This window comes from Acartia tonsa, chromosome 10 (assembly GCF_053477335.1).
Source record: "Acartia tonsa isolate MP-2025a chromosome 10, ASM5347733v1, whole genome shotgun sequence".
Lineage (NCBI taxonomy): Eukaryota > Metazoa > Arthropoda > Copepoda > Calanoida > Acartiidae > Acartia > Acartia tonsa.
In genome coordinates this window covers 48,789,829-48,816,325 of record NC_137269.1, presented here as the reverse complement: position 1 = coordinate 48,816,325, position 26,497 = coordinate 48,789,829, and the positions used below count along the sequence as shown (strand labels likewise).

General features: G+C 32.7%; 1 protein-coding gene across 1 annotated transcript in view; it reads left to right on the top strand.

Moving 5' to 3' along the window:
* The window catches only part of Invadolysin (leishmanolysin-like peptidase, invadolysin), a 110,987-nt gene that overhangs the window by 48,688 nt on the left and 35,802 nt on the right, over nt 1–26,497 (top strand). Inside the window, exons 2-7 of the mRNA XM_080174840.1 lie at nt 17,094–17,212; nt 17,539–17,569; nt 22,594–22,676; nt 23,075–23,132; nt 23,942–24,009; nt 24,479–24,544. Of these exons, the coding sequence (XP_080030966.1) occupies nt 17,094–17,212; nt 17,539–17,569; nt 22,594–22,676; nt 23,075–23,132; nt 23,942–24,009; nt 24,479–24,544 (425 nt within the window). The remainder of the gene's footprint in view (nt 1–17,093; nt 17,213–17,538; nt 17,570–22,593; nt 22,677–23,074; nt 23,133–23,941; nt 24,010–24,478; nt 24,545–26,497) is intronic.

Here is a 26,497-nt window from a genome sequence, read left to right as displayed (position 1 = left end):
TTAATGAATTTTTAATAGATTCTTGACCAAAATTCTTAAAAGTAGAGTTGGGCCGGCTACTTTTTTGGCCGGATACCGGATATCCGGCGGATTTCTATTGCTGGATATCCGTTTCCGGACGAATATCTTGCCAACGTTCGATATCTGGCAAATTACGGGATATCCGGTCGGATAACCGGATACCCGGAATTAAAAATCAGCCGGATATCCGGTATATTCGGATAGTTTCAATATCCGGTATCCGGCCGGATAGTGAAAATGGCCGGATATCGTTTCTATAAAAATTTCGATAAATTAAAATAAAAACAAGGGGGGGGGGGGTTAGTTTATCCTTTGTATATGTAAGTATTTCTTTACATCAGGTTAGGTAAGGTTAGTTTATATTTGGTTACTGGTAGACCCGCAGGGTTAGGGCACGCAGTTTTAAGACCCTTGCAGGGGTTAGGCCTAGGAAAAAAAGCCCCCCTCCTTTGTTTCAAATTTTGTCATAAATAAGTGTGTGTGTGTGTGGTGGGGGGGGGGGGGTGTTAAGGATATTAAGAAATATCTAAAGTTATTTCTTTATGAGAGTAAAAATTTTTCAATCTTTTTATGATAAGATGCAAATTATAATATTTTTCTGGGATAAAAATGGATTTATTTTGGATGTAAAATTTGCATTAAACAAGGTCAACTTTGACCATAAATATTGTTAAATATTTAACATTTGCAATTTTTGCCAAAAAAGCATTGATTTTGATAACTTTTCTTATGTTTTAAGTAGTTTATGAATTTATAGTTTACTTTCTTTTAAAAAGTGAATTTGAAGTCATTTTTTAGGTTTTTTTTCTTGGCCTTCCAGGTGATGGGCAAAGCAACTAGCAACTTATTATAAAGGTGCAACAATGACTACTATTCAATGCCATAGGATGGTCGACATAAACCTGACATGATACTTAAAGGTCTGATGTACCAATGATGATACACAAAATTAATCCTACTGTAGATTAAAAATATTGGTAGAAACGTTTGTACAGTAACACTCAACTTAAGAAACCAACCAATCAAAATTCAACAAGTCCGGAAAGTTGTTCAGCAAACCAATATGAAAATGTTATTATACGACTTTGGGGACTAGTGTAATAAACAGCCCATTGTCCCAGCTCTCTCTGACATATCTATAATACAAAGTAGAATGATGTCTGTCCGTCCGTCCGTCCGTCTATCTGTCCGTCTGTCCGTCTGTCTGTCTGCGTCTGTCCGTCTGTCTGTCTGTCTGTCTGATCGTCTGTCCGTCCCTTAAGATTTCGGTAACCACTGAACCAAATGGATTCTACTCTTCAGGGAATATACGTACTGGTCCTGTGGTGGTTTTAGGCTATTTTCTTGGGGGTGGGACACCCCCAACCCCTTAAAAATGAAAAAAATTCCCCACTTTTTTTTAGCGAAGCCGCTAGTAAGTTATGAAGTAGCTGCACTCCCCTCTGCATCCCTAATGCCCTAATATTCTAAACCTTTTTTTTTTCTTGACCGACATCATTTTTATCAAGGCCGTTCCTGTCAGGGATCTAAAGGGATAAGACATTAGCTGATTAATTGAAGTACATCCCCAATAATGATACTCAAAATTATCCCCTTTGTGGATTACATTTAGTGGTTGAAACGTTTGGATGCTTGTCTTAATAAACAAACCAATCAAAATAAGTACCCGAAGTTATTAATTCAAGAAAACGTTATAATAAAACTTTGGGGACTGGTGTAATTAAAAGTCCAATGTCCCCTCCCTCCTTGAGATCCTGTGCTCTCACAGAACCAGGGAGGAAAAGGATATTGGGATGTTTATTACACTAGTCCCCAAAGTTCTATTATAACGTTTTTTATCGTTGGTTCAACAACTTTGGGGACTTTTATTAAACCCTGATTGGTTGGTTCAAGTTGAGTGTCCAAATGTTTCAACCTCTAATTGTAATCTAGATAAAGGGTAATTTTGTGTATCATCATTAGGGATATACATAAATTTATCGGCCATTGTCTTATCCCTTAAGATCCCTGCACACAACAACATTTATTCACACATTTTTTTCAGGGACACGGGGGAAGAAAGGGTCGTAGATTAAATTTTTTCCATTGATATAAAATATTGACCTACCAATATAAACTCTTTAATGTTAAAGGTTTAGGAATGAGCAAGGATTTTAATGGATAAGAGAATGAACGATGAATTTAAAATGGACCCTCAACGATTAGGAACAAAATTGTTGGTTGAAAAGTTCGTACACTAATAGTATAATAAAAGTTTCCAAAGAACATATAAGATAACAGGGTTTTAAAACTTTGGCTGCCAGTCCAATATCCCCTTCCTGAAGCTGGTAAAATTGTTTCCCAAAATTGACGTCAATATTAGAAGGTAATATGACGTCAATGAGGATACTTCGGCCAAAAGTTTTTAATAATACTCCTCCCTGGCCCCCTGGTTAGTTCGTCACGCATCAGACATGGTTTCTTTATTATTCCCGGGGGGGGGGGGGGTCATGAGGGAATTTTCTTTACCTCTAGACAATATCAGGGTTGGAAGGATAGATAAATTGGAAGAAAATAAATGATTTTTATAAAAAGAAATACATCAATTGATTTTTATATTTTATATGCCAAAGAATTATTATCAAATAAGTTGAAAATTGATTATTTGAACCAGAGAGCGAGGGGACAATAGACTTTTTATTACACTGGCCCCCAAAGTTTTGAAATAACGTTTTCTTATTCATTAGCTTAATATGTAACTTTCGGGACTTTTACTGAATTTTGATTGGTTGGTTTATTAAGTTGAATGTTCAAACGTTTCAACCACTAATTTTAATCTACGAAAGGGGTAACTTTAAATCTAATTACAAGTCATTAAAAAAATAATTAACACATTTAAAATTTGGAGAATATTAATTTTCCGTCCATTGACATATCCCTAATTCCAATGATACTCTGGACGAAATTCCTAGAATAATTTTGTTGTATGTATGTCAATTAGAGTGTTACAATAATCATACATTTTTAAATATCAAGCTTTATGTAGACATTTTGTACAATAGTTCTATAAATCCTAATAATAAAAACTAATTTGATTAGATTTTAATTAGGTATAGCATGAAAAAAAAAAGTTTAAACTGTTATGATGAAAGTAAAAAATCTTGTTTGTTTTTGCCTATCATTTTGGCTCAGAGGTACTTTTTTTGTATTTAGTTTATTTATTATATTATATTATAATAACATTTTGTGGTCATATTTTTCTGACTGATATTTAAGATAATTTTGAATCCCTCTAATGTAAATACATTTGAGATGATTTATTAATCTATTGTAATAAACAAACAATGTTAGCGAAGCAATTTCAAAGGTCGATTTTTTTGTAGCTAAGATGCTCTTAAAGCATTATTTGTTGGTACGTCTGCTTTTAATAATTCATTTATTTAGAAAAGGTTTTGGTTGCTCAATAACTTTCAGCGATCTAATGCTTCAAAATATATTATCTGTTTAGAGAGGAAGGGAACATTGGGCTGTTTTTAACACTAGTTCCCAAAGTTTTCCAATTACTTTTTCTTATTCGCTAGTTTAACAACCTTGGGGACTTTTATTGATTTTTTATCGGTTGTTTCAAAAAGTTGAGTTTACAAACGTTGCAACCACTAATTGTAATCTGCAGAAGGATAATTGTATGCATCATTATTGGGGATGCACATCAATTTTGAAGGCCATTGTCTTATCCCTTTAGATCCCTGACTTCTTTAATGTACCCCCACTTTGAAACAAGTTGTAATAAAATTTGTTTTATTTCTTGTTATATTTATTTAAAATATTTTTTTTCAGGTAAGTTGAATTTTGACAAAACTTCACTGGAAATTACAACCCGTCGTGTCGAGCCTTTCCAGTGATCATAAGAAACATGCACGAATGTGAAATAGTTATCTATTGCATCGTATTATATTATTAAAGCTTTCCCTGGATATAAAAAAGTACAATTAAAGGATAAAAACCAGTTTTTTAGCCCCGAGATGCCGAAGGCATGGTCTAAACAACTGGTTTTAATCTTTTGATTGTATATTTTATATTCGTATAAAACTGGATGTAATTCGATACTATAAAGGCTGAGAACCGGTTCTAATCCACCGGATGTTAACCGGTTTCGAGGCTATACTGGAATAATAATTTAGATTTATTTAACTTTGTGGTTCCACTAATTAGATTTCAATTAATCTTTATGGAACTATTATCTTAATGCTGCATATATTTTCAATCTGTACTTTTTAAGCAGTATCTCATAAATTGTCAATTTTCCATGTTCCCCCAACCACTATATACTCCTTTCTTCTATTTTTAAATGGAAAACTCGTTTTTCTGATATTTCTTTTTGGAGTAGGTTAGGTTAGATAATGTACATATAAGCCCTACAGGTTTATATATCATCACATTATAACAATTAGAATATTATTGGGAGGGGGGAGGGTTTATATACGATTCACTGAATAATTAAAGGGATTATTCCATAAATTCTGTATGGGTAAAAATAAATAGGTTTTCTCTCTGAACAAAATAGTTCCTAGAAATGTTATTCCATTTTCAGCATTTAGTCTTATAAGCAAAAGTCACATAATAGATAAATAAGTGTCCTGTTAAACCAATGATGATGCACAAAATTACCCTGTCTGTAGATTGAAATTAGTGGTTGCAACGCTTGAACACTCAACCTAATGAAGCCCCAAAGTTGTTAAGCCAACGAATAAGAAAACGTTATTATAAAACTTTGGGGACTAGCGTAATAAACTGCCCATTGTCCCCTCTTTCTATGATAAGAGAAAAAAATTGAGAATCAAACTTATCTAAAAAACCTAAGGCATTTGATTTATGACTTGTGCTATTGTATGCAAGAGTTAAAGAGATTAAAGATTAATTTATTTTCATCAAAAGGTCGTGTTTGTATGTATGTATGTTTGGTTGTATGTACATTAATATACTGGGTGTACCAAAAAAAGAGCTAAAAATTAAAGATGAGTTCCTTTGCACTCGCCTCTTGAAGAGATTTTCCCATATTTATTTTTGTTTTTTGATAGATAAATTTGAGAAAATTTTTCTTTTGTGTTCTTGGGGGTGGGGGTAGAATACCCTAACAAATAGCCAAATCCTTAGGTACTTATTTAACTTTTCTGAAATTTGTGGAACAGTCTTCCAGCCTTTTTAGAGATCTTTTAGGAAATACACAATCAACATATAATCCTTGAAAACAAGTCCTGGGTTTATTTGGTACATTCTGTACAATTACATATTAATATACCTATTTATGCATATAATATATATATATTAATTTAGAAAAAAAAAATTTCTAAGGATCACAAAAAAGTTAGACTTTAAAAGTTCTGATCTAAATTAAAAAAAAAAAAGGATGAAATCACCCATCGCCCATGATCCTATACAGGAACGTCCAAGCTTTTTATTTTGAATCGGTAAAATGTGGAGTTTCAATGTTCAAGGGGGGAAGGGGGATAAACACCAACCATTGGACGTCTATGATCCTATAAGTTAGGACACGTTCTTTTGGAACCCAGTAATAGTGTCGGACTGATTATGACGTAAAAAAAATTAGCCAATGAGAGGCCATTATTGACCAATGCAATGGTAAAATTTATAGTGGCCTCTCATTGGCTAATTATTTTTTTTACGTCATAATCAGTCCGACACTTTTACTGGGTTCGTTCCTTTGAAATAATACTCAGAGACGTATAGCAAGTGTATCACAATAACATGTAAGCAATAAGCTTTTTCCCTCAAAATGCTTTTTCGACTATAGAAACTTACCCTTCCTCTTATTTTGAAATAGATTGAAAATAAGGAAGGATGAAGTTTTTGTGTTCTGGTTTAACTTTAGGTTGGGTAATATAGGATACAGGATTGCCCCAGAGGGTTTGGGCACACCGCATGGTTTATGCATCATAAAGAAAAGAAAAAACTATCCCCACCCACTATTTCAAGGCCTATGAGGCTTCAAATTATGGTTTCTTTCAAAAAAATTATTAATGATTTAGAATTAGATGTAATTTAGGGGAAAAAGCAGAGTATTTAAATTTATGCACAATTAAAGATATTCAATGAACTTCATGAAAAAGTGTATATAAGTATTCACTTCTTTTAACACTAGCGGCTATGCCCCTAGAAGCCTCTATTGGCACTTTAAATGTTTTTTTTTTTAAATAATACGATGTGATTTCTCTTGGGAGGGTGGTGGTATTCTCCCCCAAAATAGTTAGAGACCTTCCCGGGACCTATGAGAAGCTACCCTGTTAAGGAGAACCCGACCAGTTCAGCGGTTACCGAGATACTTCGGTACAAACAAACATACACACATCCAGTTTTTTTTATATAAAGATACACATAATTTACTCTTACGAAATTTACATGACACAAGTGTTCATGATTAAACTGTATTTAGAATTTAAATTACTGATTGTCCCCTCTTATCCCAATGTGAATTATGTTGATAAAATTTAATTAATAAATACCCTTGACGGGTTGCATTGTCTAACAACAATGGTAAAATCCTTTAAATTACCAGTCAATCACTCCTATGGACATATTTGCAGAATTTATGTTTTTGTCATTCTTTTAGGTTACGTAAAATTCGGACAATTAAAGCTCCGTGGAATAAGTTTAAGTGCAAAATTCTTTGGAAGAAAGTGCTGTAAATTGATTTAAAGAAAGCCAGCAAGCAATACACCGCTTTAACTGCCACAAGTAGACCCAATACACCAACTTTGAAGCCTTTAGCTTCAATAACAACAAACGTATAGGCATTTCAAAATCATTTTAAGCACAAAATTAGAATGCCAGTAACTGATTACATTTGTACAATTAAAGCACCCAATTTTATTGTAAAAATCTCTCAAAAAAATTCGGTTTCTTTTAACCAAGTTCAAAATTGAGGTTGAGGAAAGACAATAGTAGAGCTTCGCCGTTATACCCAGAAAAGGCAGGAATTTAAGACAGGGATAAGACAATGAATGATAATTGTTAAATTGATGACAATTTTCCCCCTGTCATAATATCCACGTATATCCTACATCCATTGAGGGGAAGGGTGTTTCGGATGTATTTGTACACTTATAAAATATAGGATTCTACCATTCTAACAATAAATGTCATCTAATCAAAATAATAATTATTGTTTCTTATCAAATGTAAAGGGATAGTTATTCTTACATTTTCAGGGAGATTTTTAACCCCCTTAAAACAATTTACTACCAAGCAGGATCAGTGTTTAATCATTTATGCTAAATAGCATATCGCTTCTTTTGAAAAAATCCTTTTAAGAAAAATGATTTAGAGTTGTTATATAGTGAAGTTTCTAGGGCCATTTAAGATGGGGTGGGCAAGTCGACCCCACCCCATTCATTTTCAATTTTAGGATTTTAGGAGGGGGAGTAATCTTAGGAGTGTGGAGATACCCTCCCCCAAAATAGCTATAATCTATTCCCGGACCTATAAGAAGCCTTACTGTGAAGGAGAACCATATCGGTTGAGTGGTTCGCGAGATTTTAGCGGTTTTGTTTGTACACCCGCCAACGACAACAAACAGCCATACATACAACAACAATTTAGTTGTGGGAATAACACAACAACCTCATTGGTTTTATTAGAGTGTGGTTGATAGAAGGATTTTATTTAAATTATTTAGGAGATTTTTATAGAAACAAGGATGTCTACATCCTTAAAAGCAAAGCTCTAAATCTGACGGCAGGATAAAAGAACATTAGAACATTGTCAGAACTTGATAAGCAGAATATTAACTTAAGCATATGTATAAAAACTAAATTGTTTACAAATTTATTGCAGAATTGCATAAATACAGAATACTGTTTGGGGACATACTTACATTTTTAGGACTTGATTATTGAGATGCTTCGCTAAAATCATTGTACCTTGTTTGTCATAGAAATCTTTGTTTCGAAAGTACCAAACTGTTACAGGAATCATCTTACAAAGTTTGAAATTGATAGAATTGTTATAACCTGCCTAAATTAGCGATAAGATCTATCCGTTACAGATGGTAACGGATTTAATTGATAATTTTAAAAGTACGTGGATTTGAAGTGCCTGTATGTCCTTTAAGATCTTCTTAATGCCTAGGCCGACTGGTTTACAATTTTCTTGGAAGCTTAGTATTTGTCTTGATTAGGTTATACAACACCCCCCCCCCCTCCACCACCTTTGGTAGCAGAGCCCCTAGTATCTAGGGACTAAACTAGTATTTATATATGCTTGTTTGGAAAGCTATATATATGACTTAAGCCAATTCTTCTTTAGATACAAAGTCCTTAGAAGCTAGTTATAAAATAAGATAAATTATTTAGTTTTGCTTGACTAGCCCCACTGTTAAATATTCAGGGAGTGAGGAGACATTGGGCTGTTTATTACACTAGTCCCAAAAGTTTTATAATAACGTTTTCTTATTTGTTGGCCTAACAATTTTGGAAAATTTTATTAAATTTTGATTGGTTGATTCATTAAGTTGAGTGTTCGAACGTTTCAACCGCTAATTTTAATCTACAGAAAGGGTAAATTTGTGTATCATTATTGGGGATGTTTATCAATTTATCAGTCATTGTCTTATCCCTTTAAATCCCTGTTAATATGATAAATGTAAACACTAAACAGTGAATGGCTGTCTTATCATCAAGGACTAGATTTATCAAACATGCAAACACTTAAACATTTTAATATTTCACAGCTCAAAGAAGAAATCCCTATGGATCTAATAGGATAAGACAATGGCCGATAAATTGTTGCATAACCCCAAATATGATACACAAAATTACCACATTTGTAGGTTAAGATAATTGGTTGAAACGTGTGGACACTGAACTTAATGAATCAACCAATAAAAATTTAAAAGTCCCCAAAGTTGTTAAGCCAACGAATTATAAAACCCTGGAGACTAGTATAATAAACATTCCAATCTCCCCTACCTCAATGTGGGAAATCCCAAGCATACAATGTTAGAATAACACTATCGATTTCAAACTTATGAATCCTGTAACAATTAGAAAGTATCTAGAAAGATTATCAACTCTTTAATTTAATAATATGTTTTTCAGTTAAGCTTTACATATATCACGGGGTTGTTTAAGCATTAGATTAAACACTAGAGGAGAAATGGGTAAAATAAGTGTATGTCCCCATCCAAGGACCTTGTGCCGACTCTAAATTGGTTCTTTGAAAATCAACCAAAGGTGTCACTTATATTAACACAGCCAAGTAGCAGAAATTAATTTAGAAGCTGACGAAAGGGGTCTTTGAAAAAGAAATGGAGGTAGTTGTCTGTATATTCATACATCTATACTATAGATCTGTTTCTTCCATATTAGATTTGGAAAAATGTTAAAATTTTCCCATAATCATAAAGAAATGATAATTTTAATCATGCATATGTGTTTAATGGATATGACATACGTGGATATTATGACATGGGAAATTTTGTCGTCAATTTAGGTTGCTAATATAGTACTCATCTATTAGTTAGTTTGTTCCTCTAGTAGTAGAGGAGGGGAGCGGGTATCGTTATATTAGCCAGCTGAAAGTACCAATAATCTTGTGCAATATCCAAGTATTTATTTATCTATTATGTGTATTTATTTCAAATTTGTAGCCTTGATTATTTAAAACCTTGAAAAGTTTTTAATAGCGAAGCTACATCTATCATTAGGAATGATCTAAATGTCTCAACGTAAGAAACAATGTCTAATTTTAATGAAACAAATTACTAGGTCCAATTAAGTTATAGGTTATGGCTTCGGAACCGATTAATATCCGCTGAATTAGAACCGGTTCTCTGCTATACTGAAAAGTCATGCATAACATCGTATTAAAGAAAATTTTCTACGAATATTAAAATAAAAATCATAGAATTTATGCCAGTTTTTTTTAGCGCTGACCTTCTAGTTTTATTTTTTTCTCATTTTAATATCCGCGGAAAGCTGTCTATATTACGTTGCGATAAATAACTATTATTGCAATATTTAGAGTTAGATACTCTATAATAACATCACCTATTGCTTAATAAAATAATCTAATCAAAAATAATTTAGTCTTGGTTAAGAATAGAGGAATGGGACGGACATACAATAGTTATAGAGTTGCTACGCTTCTTAAACATATTTATATTGTTAGTGTCATATTATATCAAGACATAATAAGACAAGTATTCAAGGAGTTAGTTGTAGGGTCAAATAGTTTGGTCATGATTAAGAACAGAGAAATTAGAGTTGCTACGCGTCTTAAACGTATTAATATTATCAGTGTCAAATTATATCAAGTTATAATATGACATAATAAAGTAATCAAGGAGTTAATTGCAGGGTCAAATAGTTTGGTCTTCAAACATTTTAGTACATTCGGCTTAAAATTGAAGAATTTAGTTCGTATTATGATATTAAATGAATGAATCATATGTTACAAAATAAAAACTAAAATCTAAATCTAAATGTGCTATAAATTTCTTTCTAAATTGGACGGATATTTATGTCTGATTGACTTTCTATGATAATAAATCTATTGTAGATGCTAAAGAACGTCATATGTATGCAGGGAGGGAGGGGACATTGGGATGTTTATCCCTAGTCCCCAAAGTATTATTATATTGTTTTCTTCTTTACAACCTTGGGGACTTTTATTGAATTTTGATTGGTTGGTTCATTTAGTTGAGTGTTCGAACGTTTCAACCACTAATTTTTATCTACAGAAAGTGTAAATTTGTGTATCATCATTAGGGATATACATAAATTTATCAGCCATTGTCTTATCCCTTTAGATCCCTGTTAATATTATGAATGTGAACAGTGAATTGGGGACTTTTATTGAATTTTTATTGGTTGTTTCATTAAGTCGAGTGTCTAAACGTTTCAACAACTCATTTTATACTACAGATGGGTAATTTTGTAATAGCATTATGTATGTACATCAACTTATCGGGCATTCTCTTATCCCTTTAGATCCTTGATATGTACTGTACATGATTTATATGTCTATGGTTATAATGGATATAAGATATACGTGGATATATTGACAGGGGAAAATTTGTCGTCAATATGGCCTAATTTATTGGTCAGTTTGTTCATCCAGAAGGAGGGGATGGGGTAAAGATGGGGGGGGGGTATCGTTATTAAAGTATGACTTTATCAGATTACATAAAAATCTGGTGCAACATCTAATTATTATTATATCCAATATGGTTATCAATAATGTATTCAAAATTGTCATTACGCTGGCTACTACAAAATTTAATGCTTTGACCTTCCGCTCGACAACACACACACACACACACACACACACATATACACATACACACACACTTACACACACACATACACACACACACTCACACAAACACACACAGACACACACACACATACACACACACATACACACACACAGACACACACACTCACACAGACACACACACATAGAAAATTGACACATATGTCATCTTAGTGTAGAAATATTGATGGTCAAATTTTTATTGACGGCTTAGCTACTCGCAACATTATTTTCTTTAACCCTACTACGCCCCCCTAGCCTCCAGGGGCTATAAAAAAGTGTAAACCTATCCCAATACTTAAATCTGAAAATATGATTGTCTAAAGCCATCACAAGACCTGTGTGAAGCTTATCTAAATTAGAGAACCCAATCGGTTGGTTTAGTAGTTATTGAGATCTTAAGCTGCAGACAAAAAAAACCTTACTACTTTGTATAATAGAATTAAAGGATTTGACAATGCAGATAAATTAATCTTGGCGTTATCCTCTTAGAAATTTTTTTTTCAATTTTGAAAATTTGAGTACCCCCCCCCCCCCCTAGGGAGCCGAGCGCTACGGCCAGAGTTCATAGTTCGCTGTCGGGGGGGGGGGGGGGGGGGGACTCAAATTTTCAAAATTGAAAAAAAAATTCCAAAGAGGATAATACCTTAATCTTCCATTAAATAATAATAAACGAAATTCCTTCTTTAGTAAACTAAAATTATTTGTCTATTTACATTTTTTCCTCCATATAAGTTTCTAAAGGCATCTCTATAAAGTTACTTTTTAGGTAATTTTTATTGTAACTGGAGAAAATGCAGGGAGAAAGGGGACATTGGGCTGTTTTTTGCACTAGTCCCCAAAGTTTTATAACAACGTATTCTTATTCGTTTGCTTATCAACTTCAGGGACTTTTATTGAATTTTGATTGATTAGCTTAATAAGTGTCCGAACGTTACTAACACTAATTGTAAGTTTAATTTTGGGGGTGTATGTGTATCATTAATCGGCCATTGTCTTATCCCTTTAGATCCCTGCAGAAAATAGCAGATATCTCTTCTATAAAAATAAGCTTCCAAAGGCATATAAGAACCAGAGGAAAGATATATTGTTCCTACATTGTCATACCCCTGTACGTTTTTTTTCTACATTTTTTCTCCCTGTCACTTTATAATTGTTTTTGATATTGAAGGATTTTTAATGCCAGAAGATACAATATGTAGGTGTAATGGATTCATTATTACTTGGAGGTTAAACCACATTTTTATGTTCTCTAACAAAGTGAAAATTGCAGCGGGATAAAATAACAAAATCCCTCATCACCCCTCCTCCTATTAAATGAATGAACTGACCAATACATGAATTCCATAATAGCAAACTCAATTTACTAAATTTTTCCCCTGTCATAATATCCACGTATATTCTACATCCATTGTAGGTGTATAATCAGGGATTGGGGGATAGGGCATTGATTAATAATATTTTTTCCCCTAAAGTATGTTTTATGAAGTCTTCCTTTTGTAGTCTGTAGTTTTGGGGGACAAGTAGGGTTTTTAATTTAATATACTGCCATTCCCTTCTCCCTTACTAAGTAGTAATAATACTAGTCTAAGAAATTTAAAACAATTTTTTTTAATTTTCCCCCTTCCCCCTCTATTATATATATTTTAAGATTTGATTAAACACACACACACAATCTAAGGTCGTGGCTATCTTTTTTAATATTTGTGAAAAATTGTCTGTAATACGATTCTATACACTTTTTCAGTATGACTAAGAACCGGCTGTAATCGGTTTCTAAGCCAAACTGGAATAACGTTTATGTTAATATTAACAAAACAAAATTTTTAAGTGGAGGGGTCCAAATAAAGTCCCCGATGAAAATAGTTAATTTACTATAATTCAGATAAATGTAACATATGGGAAATTATTGCCCCCAGCCTAATCTGTTGTGCGTGTGTGTGTGTGTGTGTTTGTGTATGTGTGTGTGTGTGTGTGTGTGTGTGTGTGTGTGTGTTTGTGTTTGTGTGTGTGTGTGTATGTGTGTGTGTGTGTTTGTATGTGTGTGTGTCTTTGTGTGATTTAGCAGAGCTTCTACTCTATAAATTTGGCATGGCCCTAGTTTTGTTTAAATGGATATTGAATTTACATGAATATTATGACAGGTGAAAAATTGTCGTAAATTTAGGTTGCTAGCATGGATATTATTTATTGGTCAGTTTGTTCATCCAGTAGGAAGGGAGGGGATGGGGTGTATCATTATTTTAGCCAGCTACGAGTTTCACTTTATAAGAGTACATGATAATATTTTGCATTTTTTTCTACCACATTACATGGATGTATAAATGTCAGTGTTGAATGTATATATGACAGTCACTTTAGGTATGACTTTATTTTTTGGAAGTGGTTTTTACAAAAAGCTGGATGTATTAATGCTGGCTTTCAAAATGGCAGCTACCCCTTCTTCCCCCTTAAATCTTTAGTTATCAAGTTTAAGGAATATTCATGTTTTTAATATTTGCATTTTTCATATGTCACAGGTTGCTGTTTTTTTTTAATAAACTAGAATAAAGCTGATATAGCTGCACTTATAGTACACATGAACCAAATTGTCCTTGTTTTTACGTGTTTCTATGTGTGTTTTATAGTTTGATCAAGACCAGGGAGGGAGAGGACAATGGGCTGTTTATTACACTAGTCCCCAAATTTTTATGATAACGTTTTCTTATTTGTTGGCTTAACAACTTTGGGGACTTTTAATTTTGATTGGTTGGTTCATGGTGAGAGTCCAATGGTTTCAACCACTAATTGCATTACACAGAAGGGGTAATTTTGTGTATCATCCAAGGGGAGATGTATTAATTTATCGGCCATTGTCTTATCCCTTTAGATTCCTGGATTAAGACACAATATGTTGTGGTGTTGGTCATATCTACACCAGTTTTTTTATCCTTAGTTTTTTTCTGTTTTTCATGGTTACTAAGGATATGTGTGTGTGTGTGTGTGTGTGTGTGTATGTGTTGCTTAGATTTCTTTCCTTGCTCATTTTTTCTCCATGGAGCAAAGCTTCTCAAAATTTTAATGCAATGCAATGTTAAACTTTTTATTGTCTCTTCTTTTCTCTCTATCTGTCTGTATATTTCAATTATTAGACAGTAATTTTAATGGTCCTCAAAGTTCTTTCATTCGATGGCTTTACATATTTTGGGTACTTTGGGTAATTTTTTTGTTTCATCATTAGGAATTGCATCAATTAATCGTACATATTGTCTTATTTTCTTAATAATTTTAATAGTTTGTGTCTATAGATTTTCTGTTGTTTGTCTGTCTGTCTAACTGCTGAACCAATAAAATGATTCTGCTTTACAATGAAGCATTTTATAGGTCCAGGTAGGTTTATAACTCTTTTATTTTTTAGGGGCGGATATCACTATTAGGTGCTTCACCCTCTAAAGCGATTTCGTCCCTCCAAAAAAAAAAAAAAATCCTCTCAAAATCAAATTTTTAAGTGGAGGGACACCCCCCTCCCTTTTCCCCAACCTTCTTGGCTCAAGTGCCCCTAAAAGATTGCTATAGACAAAAATACTACCCCTTTTATAATAACAATAATGTAAAAATTATTTAGGAAGCAAACTTTATTTAAATAGTAGCTTTATCTACTTTAGTTGTATAATATTCAGAATGGGTGAGAAAAAATCGAGCATTGTGAATTTTAGTAAAAGTTAATCCTTGCTTAAAAATAAACCAACTAACCCAATATTTTGAAAACATTTTTGTTAGTTTAAAATATAGCTCTGCAACCCTGATTAATATGCAGTGGTTAAAATCGTAACCGCATCCATTCGCTCTTGCCCCCCCCCCCCCATTTTTTTTGTCTATGACCTTTGAGTGTCATTGCCATAAATGGTTTAAAGACCATGCATTTTTTACAGAGTGGCGTGATACAAAAATACCTGTATTTTTTACCTCAAAAAATTAAGATAATTGAAATGAAATAAAGTTGGTAATAGTTATTTACCGCATCTTAATATAGGTAGACATATTTCTTTCATTTTATGATTTTTTAAATGTTCGTGGAAAATCGCTTGAAAAATGCCTTTACATGATTTTTCATTAATTTTATAATATTATTAGATAATAGCTTTTATTTTAGGAACTATTTTATTTGTATGTATTTATAGAAATCATTAATAAGTTGGCTAAGAAATGATAAATCTATCAAAATATTTAATTTCTGTATGGCGATTTTTAGGGGGTGGGGTTAGGTTTAAGTAGATTTTGTATCCCCACCCTGCCTATTTTTTAAATGTATTTCTCGTGACTTTGTCTAGCTTATGTTTGGATTACTGAAATCACCAATTTCAAGGAATCTAAAGAGATAAGACAATGGCAGATATATTGATGTACATCCCGAATGATGACACATAAAATTAACCCTTCTGTAGATTAAAATTAGTGGCCGAAACGTTTGAACAATCAACTTTATAAACCAACTACTCAAAATATAATAAAAGTCCCCAAAGTTTTTATTTCAACGAATAAGAAAACGTTATTGTTTCTTATTCATCGGAAAAACAACTTTTGGAACTTTTAATAGGTTTATTAAGTTGAGTGTGTCCACGTTTCAATCTACAGAATGGGGAATTTTGTGCATTAGGAATTGCGATTTAGATCTTTATATGTATATTGGCCATTGTCTTATCCCTTTAGATCCCTGTCTTTAAAACCCCTGTAAAATAGTGATTTTTCATCGTATTATAAACAGCTTAAAAATATAAGATTCAAACCAGTTTTGTTAGTCCCGAGAGGCCGAAGACAAGTGCTAACATGAGCGGTTATAATCTTATGAGTTCTATTTTAGTTTAATTTTTTAATTGTCTGTAATACGATGCTATACAAGATTTTCCTTATAGCTAAGAACTGGTTCTATTCATTCGGATATTAACAGGTTTTGAAGCCATTCTGGAAATAAAATTACATTTTTATTGCATTCGACTGCATCAATTTATCGGCCATTGTCTTATCCCTTTAGATTCCTGCCTAATTACAGAGTAGCTGTGATCTCTATAACTAATGTTGTTTACAGACAATCTGTTGATCTGTAATGCATTAGCTAATGAGATTCTATTTACAAAGATTGATGGACTGTACCTTTTAAAGTTAAAAAAAAAGTTGAAAGGAGAAATTCAATTGTGTAGATAATGCTTACCACTTTTAGTTTTAACAAGGATAACAACACCCATAAAAGTGAAAAGGTTGGATAAACGTATATTAACACTTTTAGAGTGTCAATCAGAACTGAATAAGCAGAATATAAATTTGTATATGTCTGAACAAAATTGTAAGTTAATTTGTTGCAAAACTGTTTAATTACAGGATATTGTTTAAGGACATACTTACACTTTTAGAAGTTTGAAATCGATAGGACAACTCTAACATGCATAAATAAAAAAATAATCTCTTCGTTTCGGACGGACGTAAAGGGCGGACAAACCCTGATTATAGAAAAGCTTCGCTTTTAAAAACAATTCTTTTGAGAGGTTTCGGTGATTGAAATCAACGTGATTGAAATAAAATTTATTTGTTCTTTTTTCTTTTTACTGCTGCCTTTGCACTCTAAGGCGATTGAAGAATGGCAATTCATTGCATTGCATTGTTTTATAGACAACATTTTACAACATTGTCAATAACTATTGTGGATGTACTGTACATCAATTTATCGGCCATTGTCTTATCCTTTTAGATTTCTGATTCTATATCCATTTTGTAAATTTTTTTTTCAGGTATTACCATCCGTGTTTCTGGAGGATGATTTGGAGCAACATAATATCCATAGGAGGGATCTACAACAAGAAAATCAGAATCTCAGAATCATATTTTTTTATGACAATAGTGTATATAGGTAATATATTTTTTTCAGTATGGCTTAAAAGCCGATTCATATCCGCTGGATTAGATCCGGTTCTTAGCCATACTAAAATATCATGAGTAGCATCGTATTACAGACAATTTTCCAAGAATATTAAAATAAAAATCACAAAATTTAAGGCATTTTTTAATCAGAGCCTTCGGTCCCTCGGGGCTAACAAATCTGTTTTAAATTTTATAATTTTCACTTTAATATCTACGGAAAGCTGTCTAAAAGTAAAATACAATGCGCGAATAACTATTATATTATTTTGATGCTTTCAAATAAAAACATAATTTAATCAAATTTTTCTATTTCAGATTAAATAAAGAACAGTACAACCTAATTCATGTAAGTATTTTAAGTATCCCTTTAATCCTAGATAGCTCCGTTAATCGATATATTATTGCTTGGATGTTGCACCAAATATTCATATACTCTGATAAATTGATACTCGCAGCTGGCTAAAATAGTGATACTCTCATACTTCCCCTTTACCCTATACCCTCCCCACTTACTGGACGAACGAACTGACTCATAAATGAGGTCCATGTTAGCAGCCAAAATTTCCCTGTCAATATATCCACATATATATTATATCCATTGCTCGTTGAGTGGAGATTTTTCATTGTCGTTAGTAATTACACGAACACAGTCAGGGAGGGAGGGGACATTGGACTGTAAATTATAATGGTTCCCAAATGAGTAATCTTTATAAAACAAGATATTTCTTTCGTTTTAAAAACTAGCAGTGTTTAAAGATATCCACTAATTAATCTGCACAATGGGTAATTTTGTTTACAGTAATGGTGAGTTTATAGACAATTGTCTTATCCCTTAAGATCCCTGCACACAGGATAATATAAACAACTCAACTTGAAAAAATAGGGGTAAGCATTAGCGCAGCTACTCTTTGATTGAAGTATGTTAATGTCCTATCAAATATAGTGGATCAAGTCAAGCTGAATGTGCCAATGGCAACAAGTAAAACAGAGCGTGCCAATATTCTCCCTAGTCAAGTAGAGTATGCCAATATTCCCCCAAGTCAAGTAGCGTGTGCCAATATTTCATCAAGTAAAGCATAGTATGCCAATAATTTATCAAAAGTATAAAAGTTACGAAAATTAGCCTAAAACCATTAAAATTTCAAAATAAAAGATCTCACTAATCGATGGACTGTTATGATTCTTCTTTCAATGAAGCTTCTTATTGGTCCTTTAAAATACCATGATTTTGTTACATAGTTTTTCTTTTTAAAACTTAAATGTAAAGGAGATTTTTAGCTCTCTCCTTCCCTCAAATGCCCCTAGAGACATCGAGAGTGGGGCGGGGGTGAAGCCGCTAGTATATATATATAAATTATTTCAAAATTCTAAGAAAAGCATATCTTGATAAGTAAAGCAGAGTATGCCAATATTCCCCCTAGTAAAGCAGAGTATGCCAATATTCCCCCTAGTCAAGTAGAGTATGCCAATATTCCCCCAAGTCAAGTACCGTGTGCCAAAACAGGCTATTGGCATACTCAGCTTGACTCGATCCAATATAGTTTCTATATTGGCTATATCTGCATGTACAATTCTTGAACACAGAGAGGAGACAATGGACTGTTTATTACACTAGTCCCCAACGTTTTACAATAACTTTTTCTTATTTGTTGGCTTAACAACTTTGTGTACTTTTATTGAATTAAATTAAATGGTTCATTAAGTTGAGATGCCAAACGTTACAGCCATAAATTGTAATCTACAGAAGAGTTAACTTTGTGAATCATCATTGGGATGTACACAAATTTATCTGCCATTGTCTTATCCATTTAGATCCATGCCTCTCTATGCACATTATTGTCCCCGTTATAAGTGTGGGTGGGTTCTGATTTATGTGTGTGTGTGTGGTTTTACTTTGATTTTATGTGTGGGTATGTGTGTGTGTGTGTATGTGGGGTATGTATGTGTGTGTGTGTGAGTGTGTGTGTGGTTTTACTTTAGAAATTATTAAGCTTTTCCTTTTTGAAAGAATAATTAAAATTCACCTTAATTTAAAATTTCAGCGGTTAGCGAGATCCTTCGGTACAGACACACAGACAAACATCCTGTTACTTTAATATAAGGATTATACTATGTTGTCCTAGTAATCAGCATTATAAAAAGTACATCAATTGGATAATTATAACACATAAAAATTTCTTGTTAAAAAAAGTTTAAATCAACATGTTTAAAAAGCGTGTATGAACATTCTTATATAGTTGCTACGCTTTCTACATCGTACCATACCATAGAGGAATCATTATGGAAAGTTTGAAATCGATAGGATAATTCTAACATGTCTAAATTAATATAAAGACCTAACCGTACCGGGCGTTCGGACGGACGTACACTAAATATAGAAAAGCTTCACTTTTAAAATAATATTGTACAAATTGTAAATGACCTTATGAATTGTATGTAAAAATGCAAGCTGTAATCATAACAAAACTAAGAAACCTTGATAAAAAACATAAACACGCGTACATTTTAATATTTAGAATTTAAGCCAAGCAAGATTAGGCCAGGGATCTAAAGGGATAAGACAATGGCCGATAAGTTTATGCACTTCCCCATTAATGATACATAAAATTATCCCCTCTGTAGATTACAATTACGGGTTGAAACGTTTGGACATTTAACTTAATATATCAAACAATCAAAATTGAATAAAGTTCCCAAAGTTGTTAATCCAACGAATAAGAAAACGTTATTATAAAACTTTGGGGACAAGTATAATAAACAGTCAAATTTCCCCTTAAAATAACCTAAAACCTTTTCTAGAGCAAAGTGAAAATTTCTTGAAAGCTTAATAGGAACGATCAAACCTATAAAGACGAGTTTAAACTTTAATGATTTTTAATGTCGTGTGAGGGGGAAAAGGATGTAGATGAAAAAAACTAACAATACTACAAACATTATAAGATTAAAATTTGGGAAATTAAGTGCCTATCCTTTGGGACTAAGCGCGTCTGTATAAAATATTATTGTTGGCTTTAAAATGGACCCCCAGACATAGGCTTATGACGAAAAGTTTAATTTTTAAAAAAAATTTCCTTGTTTTTTAAAAGCTATTTGGTTCTAGAATGACAAACAAGGATGACACCATCCATAAGTAGCGAACATAATAACATAATAAATCGAATGTACGGTTTTCTGATTCGTTGGCCAAACAATATTGGGGACTTTTATTGAATTTGAGTGGTTGTTTCACTAAGTTGAGTGCCAAATGTTTCAACCACTAATTGTAATCTCGAGAATTTTTTGTAATATCTTTGTGTAGGTAGATCAATTTATCGGCCATTGTCTTATCCCTTTAGATCCCTGAAATGAACCCTATCTTAGCTAGTTCGATAATAGGCTTGTTAGGTCCCTATTTATTCTTCCTTCCTCTCTATACCAAAGTATGTTACCAAAAATAATCAAGTCTAAATAAAAAAGCTTAAAACCTCCTAAATATTTTTTCTAAATATAAAAAATCTAATAACGCACACTTTTATATAGATTAGACAATAGACTATAAAAGTTGGAAAGATTTTTAATCAATATAATAGATTTGAAATCTGCATAAAATTTTAAGGATTTTTTATAAAATTAGTTTTTTATACAATTCTTTATTTAAAGGCGCAAATACAAATTAAGTTAAATAATTTTGAGATCTGTGATTGGTGGATTGAAAACTATCTGCGCTCTGATTGGAGAAGCTTAAGTGACGTACATCATTCAACCAATTAGAGCGTAGGTAGTTTCCAATCCAGCTATCCTATATATTGGTCAAAATTTATTAACTTAAATCGTATTTGCGCCTTTAAATAAAGAATTATATAAAAAACGAATTTTATAAAAAAAATCCTTAAAATTTTATGCAGATTTCAAATCTATTATATTAATTAAAAATCTTTAAAACTTTTATAGTCTATTAGACAAACAACCTATCTTAATTATATTATAGAAATTTTCGTACTTTTAAAACATTGCAAATTTTATATACGCGACTTTTTGGCAAGTTCTTTGGTATGAAATGAACATCCCCCATAGCATCACAGGCTATAATATGTGGGTTCATTTTAACTAAATGCATTCAGCTTTAGATAAAACGTATTCCAGTATAGCTTAGATCCAATGGATTAGAACCAGTTCTCAGTCATACTGAAAAATCTTGTAAAGCATTGTTTTAAAGATAATTTTCCACGAATATTAAAATAAAAATCATAAAGTTTTGTTAGCCTTTGATTCCTTGTGGCTAAAAAACTGATTTTATTTTTGTTATTTTAATATTCGTGGTAAGCTGTCTATTATAGACAGCTTACCACGAATATTAAAATCATAAAATTATAACCAGTTGTGTTATCCCCGAAGGGCCGAAGGCCCGAGCTAACAAAAATATTGAAAAAATGTTTTTGAGGATGTACTTTACTTTTTACGGATGTTGTCATCCTTATTTTAATACTTGTAGAAAAAATAAATTTGCTTTACTAAACCCAAACCTTTAAAGGCCTTACTTCCTACTAAAAATAGCACAAATACGCGTATTGTGTGTACAAAAATACACACATACACACACACACCCTCACACACACATACACACACACACACACACACACAAACACACACACAAACTGGCTTAACATACAAAAACACATAAAAGAAGTTTCAGAAAAAAATTTGAACATATATCTTACATACCAAATACAATTTTACTGGTTCGAATCAGGGATTTAAAGGGATAAGACAATGACCGATGAATTGATGCATATCCCCAATGATGATACATAAAATTATACCTGTTGTAGATTAAAATTAGTGGTTAAAACGTTTGGACATCCAACTTAAGGAACCAATTATTTAAAATTCAATTAAAGTCCCCAAAGTTGTTAATGCAACGAATAGGAAAACGTTATTATAAAACTTTGGGGACTAGTATAATAAATAGCCCAATATACACCATCCCTCCCTGGTTTTGAATATAAATAAACAAATATACGTACAAAACCAAAGTATTAATTTCTAAAAGAATAACAAACAATATAAAGCTTCATTGCAAATCAAAGAGGGAGAAAGAGGAAATGTAAGATATTTAATATTCCTGAAAGAAAGACATACATAAGGACGGACAAAATAGGTTATTTGCAGAATAGCTTCGTTACCCAGGGAGGGAGATTGGGATGTTTATTACACTAGTCTCCAAAGTTTTATACTAACGCTTTCTTATTCGTTGGCTTAACAATTTTGAGAACTATAGTAAATTGTAATCTACAGAAGGGGTAATTTTGTATATTATCATTGGGGATGTACAGCAATTTATCGGCCATCGTCTTATCCCTTTAGATCCCTGCTAACAATTTCTTTTTTTAGCAAACAGTATTACCTACAGCCCTGGAGTATTGGGGTCAAGCCCTGCGGGTCAAACGCTCCCAGAATGTCATCAGATTAAATAGGTAAATTTGGAAATTCCTTTGTTTGTTTCTAAAAATAGTTCTTAAATAAAAAGCCAGGGAGGGAGGGGACATTGGCCTGTTTATTACACTAGTCCCCAAAGTTTTATAATAACGATTTCTTATTTGTTGACTCGACAACTTTGTGGACTTATTAAATTTTGATTAGTTGGCTCATTAAGTTGAGTATTCAAACGTTTCAACAACAGAAGGGGTAATTTTTTGTATTATCATTGGGGAAGTACATCAATTTATACTTTAAAAATTTAGTGGCGTGCCCAGCAATTTCCAAGGGGGTTGTAAAACTATTAGGGAGGTGATGACACCCGTCTACACCCCCCTACCGAACGCGACTGTATAAAAAAAAATCTTATAAAATAATTTTATTTTTTCTATTTAAGGAAATGTAAAGATAATCAAGTTTTTTACAAGCCACAGTCTAAACATCCTTTTTGTAAGGTAAAATTATAATATTAACTTAAAGATAAAGCTATTTTAGGTTAAAGGAGAATAGTAATTCATAATACAGTAATGAATTACTGACAACCTTATATAAAAGTAACAGGATGATTGTGAGTCTATTTCTCTTTATGTCTGTTTATACCAAAGGATCTCGCTAACCGCTGAATCAAAATGATATTAAAAACATGACATTATTCTTTTAGATTCTATTATGAAAAATTGTATAACCCGGGGACCGGAGGGAGGGGACATTGGGCTATTTATTATACTAGTCTCCAAAGTTTTACAATAACGTTTTCTATTCGTTGGCTTACAACTTTGGGGTCCAAACGTTCACTAATTGTAATCTATAGAAGGGGTAATTTTATGTATCATCATTGGAGATGAACATCAATTTATTGGCTATTGTCTTATCCCTTTAGCTCACTAGTATAACCCAGGCAGAAACGATGTGTTAATTTTGATAATTTTGATTGTTTGATTCATTAAGTTCAGTGTTCAAACGTTTCAACCATTAATTATAATCTTTAGAAGTGATAGTTTTGTGTATCATCATTGGAGATGTACATCAATTTATCGGCCATTGTCTTATCCTTTTAGATCCATGTAATATTTAGGTATTCTGTGAGGCAGCCACTATGTGTTAATTTTGATAATTTTAATTGATTGATTCATTAAGTTGAGTGTTCAAACGTTTCAACCATTAATTGTAATCTTTAGAAGTGATAGTTTTGTTTATCATTATTGGAGATGTACATCAATTAATCGGCCAGAGTCTTATCCCCTTAGATCCCTGCAATATTTAGGTATCCTGTGAGGCAGCCACTATGTGTGGGGAGGTTAGGGTGCCGGAGGAACATCTGGAGCCCTGCAGGTACAGTTTTGTTGCAATATTAAAGTAAACCACTAGAGGGAGAAAGTGTTAATAATCTCCCCAACCTTGTGCAACCTTTATATTGGGTCATTGAAAATCAATCAATGGTGTCGTTTATATTAACACAGCCAATTAGCAGAAAATAGTTTATATGGAGAGGAAAAGGTCTTTGAAAAAGGAAGGGAGGTAGTTGTATGTGTATACATATCTATACTATATATGTGTTTTTGTAATCAAAGCTACTCTATAACTAAGGGTATGCGCATACGTCCGTTTATAACACTAGCTAGAAAGAAACCTCTAGGGGCACTTGGGGGAAGAGGTAAAGGTAAGAATGTAGCTCCAGATTTGGATTTTCTCTGACAAAGTGAATCTCGGAGCTGGCCAAAATATTGATACCCCATAAAATTTTCTGCCAATATATCCACGTATTTCATATATCCATTATTGTACATATATTTTTGTGTAGGATATGCAACGCGTACGGACAGAATTGTGGAGTTGTGGGGGAAAAAACTTCCGGCCCAGGGGTCAGGTAAGCAATACAGGGAGGGGACATTGGGCTAGTCCCCAAAGTTTTATAATAACGTTTTCTTATTCGTTGGCTCAACAACTTTGGAATTTTACTGAATTTTCATTGGTTGGTTCGTTAAGCTGTCCAAACGTTTCAACCACTTTTTATTTTACAGAAGGGGTTATTTTGTGTATCATCATCGGGGATGTATATCAATTTATTGGCCATTGTCTTATCCCTTTAGATCCCTATAAACAATTACAAGTCGAGGCGTGTACAGCGTTTTAACATTGGGGTTTAAATCTTAAAATAGTGGAAAAACTGAATGAAAACCTTTCCCATTTCAAATTAGTGGAGGGGGGGGGGGGCACCACTACCTAACACCCCCCTTCCACAATCAAATGGCATCTTTTGTAAAAAGGATTAAGTTTTTATGTATGTCTATTAAGATATTGCTAACCACCGAACTGATTGAGTTCTCGAGTTAAGTGGGAGATTTAATTACGTTTATGGATTGACGGACTGACTTACAGATATAACAAATTTATAGAGTAGCTTTGTTACTAATAAGTAACTTTGCCTAAAAATGCAAAATGTGTTATTAAAACCTTCTTTTCCGCTATAAAATTATACTTCATGTGGTTTTAATTTTTAAACAATCATTAAACAAAATTATCATTCTTAATAGCGCAGCTACTATTAAACTAAGCTAATTCCTTACGTTTGATCGAGTTATTAATGTAAATTGACTGTAATTGTGGATTCTAAAAATACGGTACTTTGAATCTATGTGCCTAGCGAGAACTAAGACTGAAGTTTAATATTGATCAGATGATATTTTCATTCTTAAAAGCCCTGACATACAGACGTATAAACAACAATTTGAGAAAGCCTTTGCTTTAAAATCAGATGGAAGGACAAACGGAAATATTAATACTTTTAGAGTAAAAACTTATTAAGCAGAATATTAATTTCCAAGTTTAAACAAAATTGTAAGTAAATTTGTTGTCAAATTGTTTAAATACAGGATACTGTATAAGGACATACTTACTTGGATACGAGGATGCTTTGCTTATGTTATTGTACTTTGTTGTCCAATGAAATATTATTTCAAAAAGTTTAAAATCAACATAGACGGACGGAAGTGCGGAATGACGGACAGGCCGACTCTTCTGATAGTAAAGCTTCGCTTAAAAAAAAATAATTTTAAAACATTTATTTGCTGCATTTTTATATTATTTATAACAATAATTTTTTTAAATTTTAAAATAAATATTTTGAATTTTTTATTTGTTTATAAAATTAATGATATTGTTGATATGATTAATGCAAAAACTATAAATAAATCATCAAATATATTCATTTACAATAATCGATTTATAATAACTTGGATGTTGCACCAGATTTTCATGTACTCTGATAAAATGATGCTCACAGCTGGATAAAATAACCCCACATCCACTTCTTTTACCCCATCCCCATCTCCCACTGGTTCAAATTTCATTAGAGGGGGGGCTTGATCATTTTAAAAACCGGTCATTTTTTGTAACGTATACTGTAAAGGCCTGCCGCGCCTCCCTGTCTATAATACAAAGTAGAACGATGTTTGTCTGTCTGTTTGATTGTCTGTTAGTTTGTCTTTTTGTTTGTTTGTTTGTAGCGAAGGATCTCGCTAATCGCTGAACTGATCGGGTTCTCCTTTACAGTGTAGCTTCTCATAGGTCCCGGGAAGGTTTATAACTATTTTCTAGAGGCTATGGGCGAAGCCACTAGTATAAGATTAAAACACTAGAGAGGGAAAGGGTTAAATAACTTTATCACCCCATCACACTGTCCTTGTGCCCACTTTCAATTAGGTCATTGAAAATCAACCAAATGGTGTGGTGTGTTTAAACACAGCCAAGTAGCAGGAAATAATTTGGTAGCAGACGAATAAGATCATTGAAAAAGTTCTACAGATCTGTTCTTTCCTTA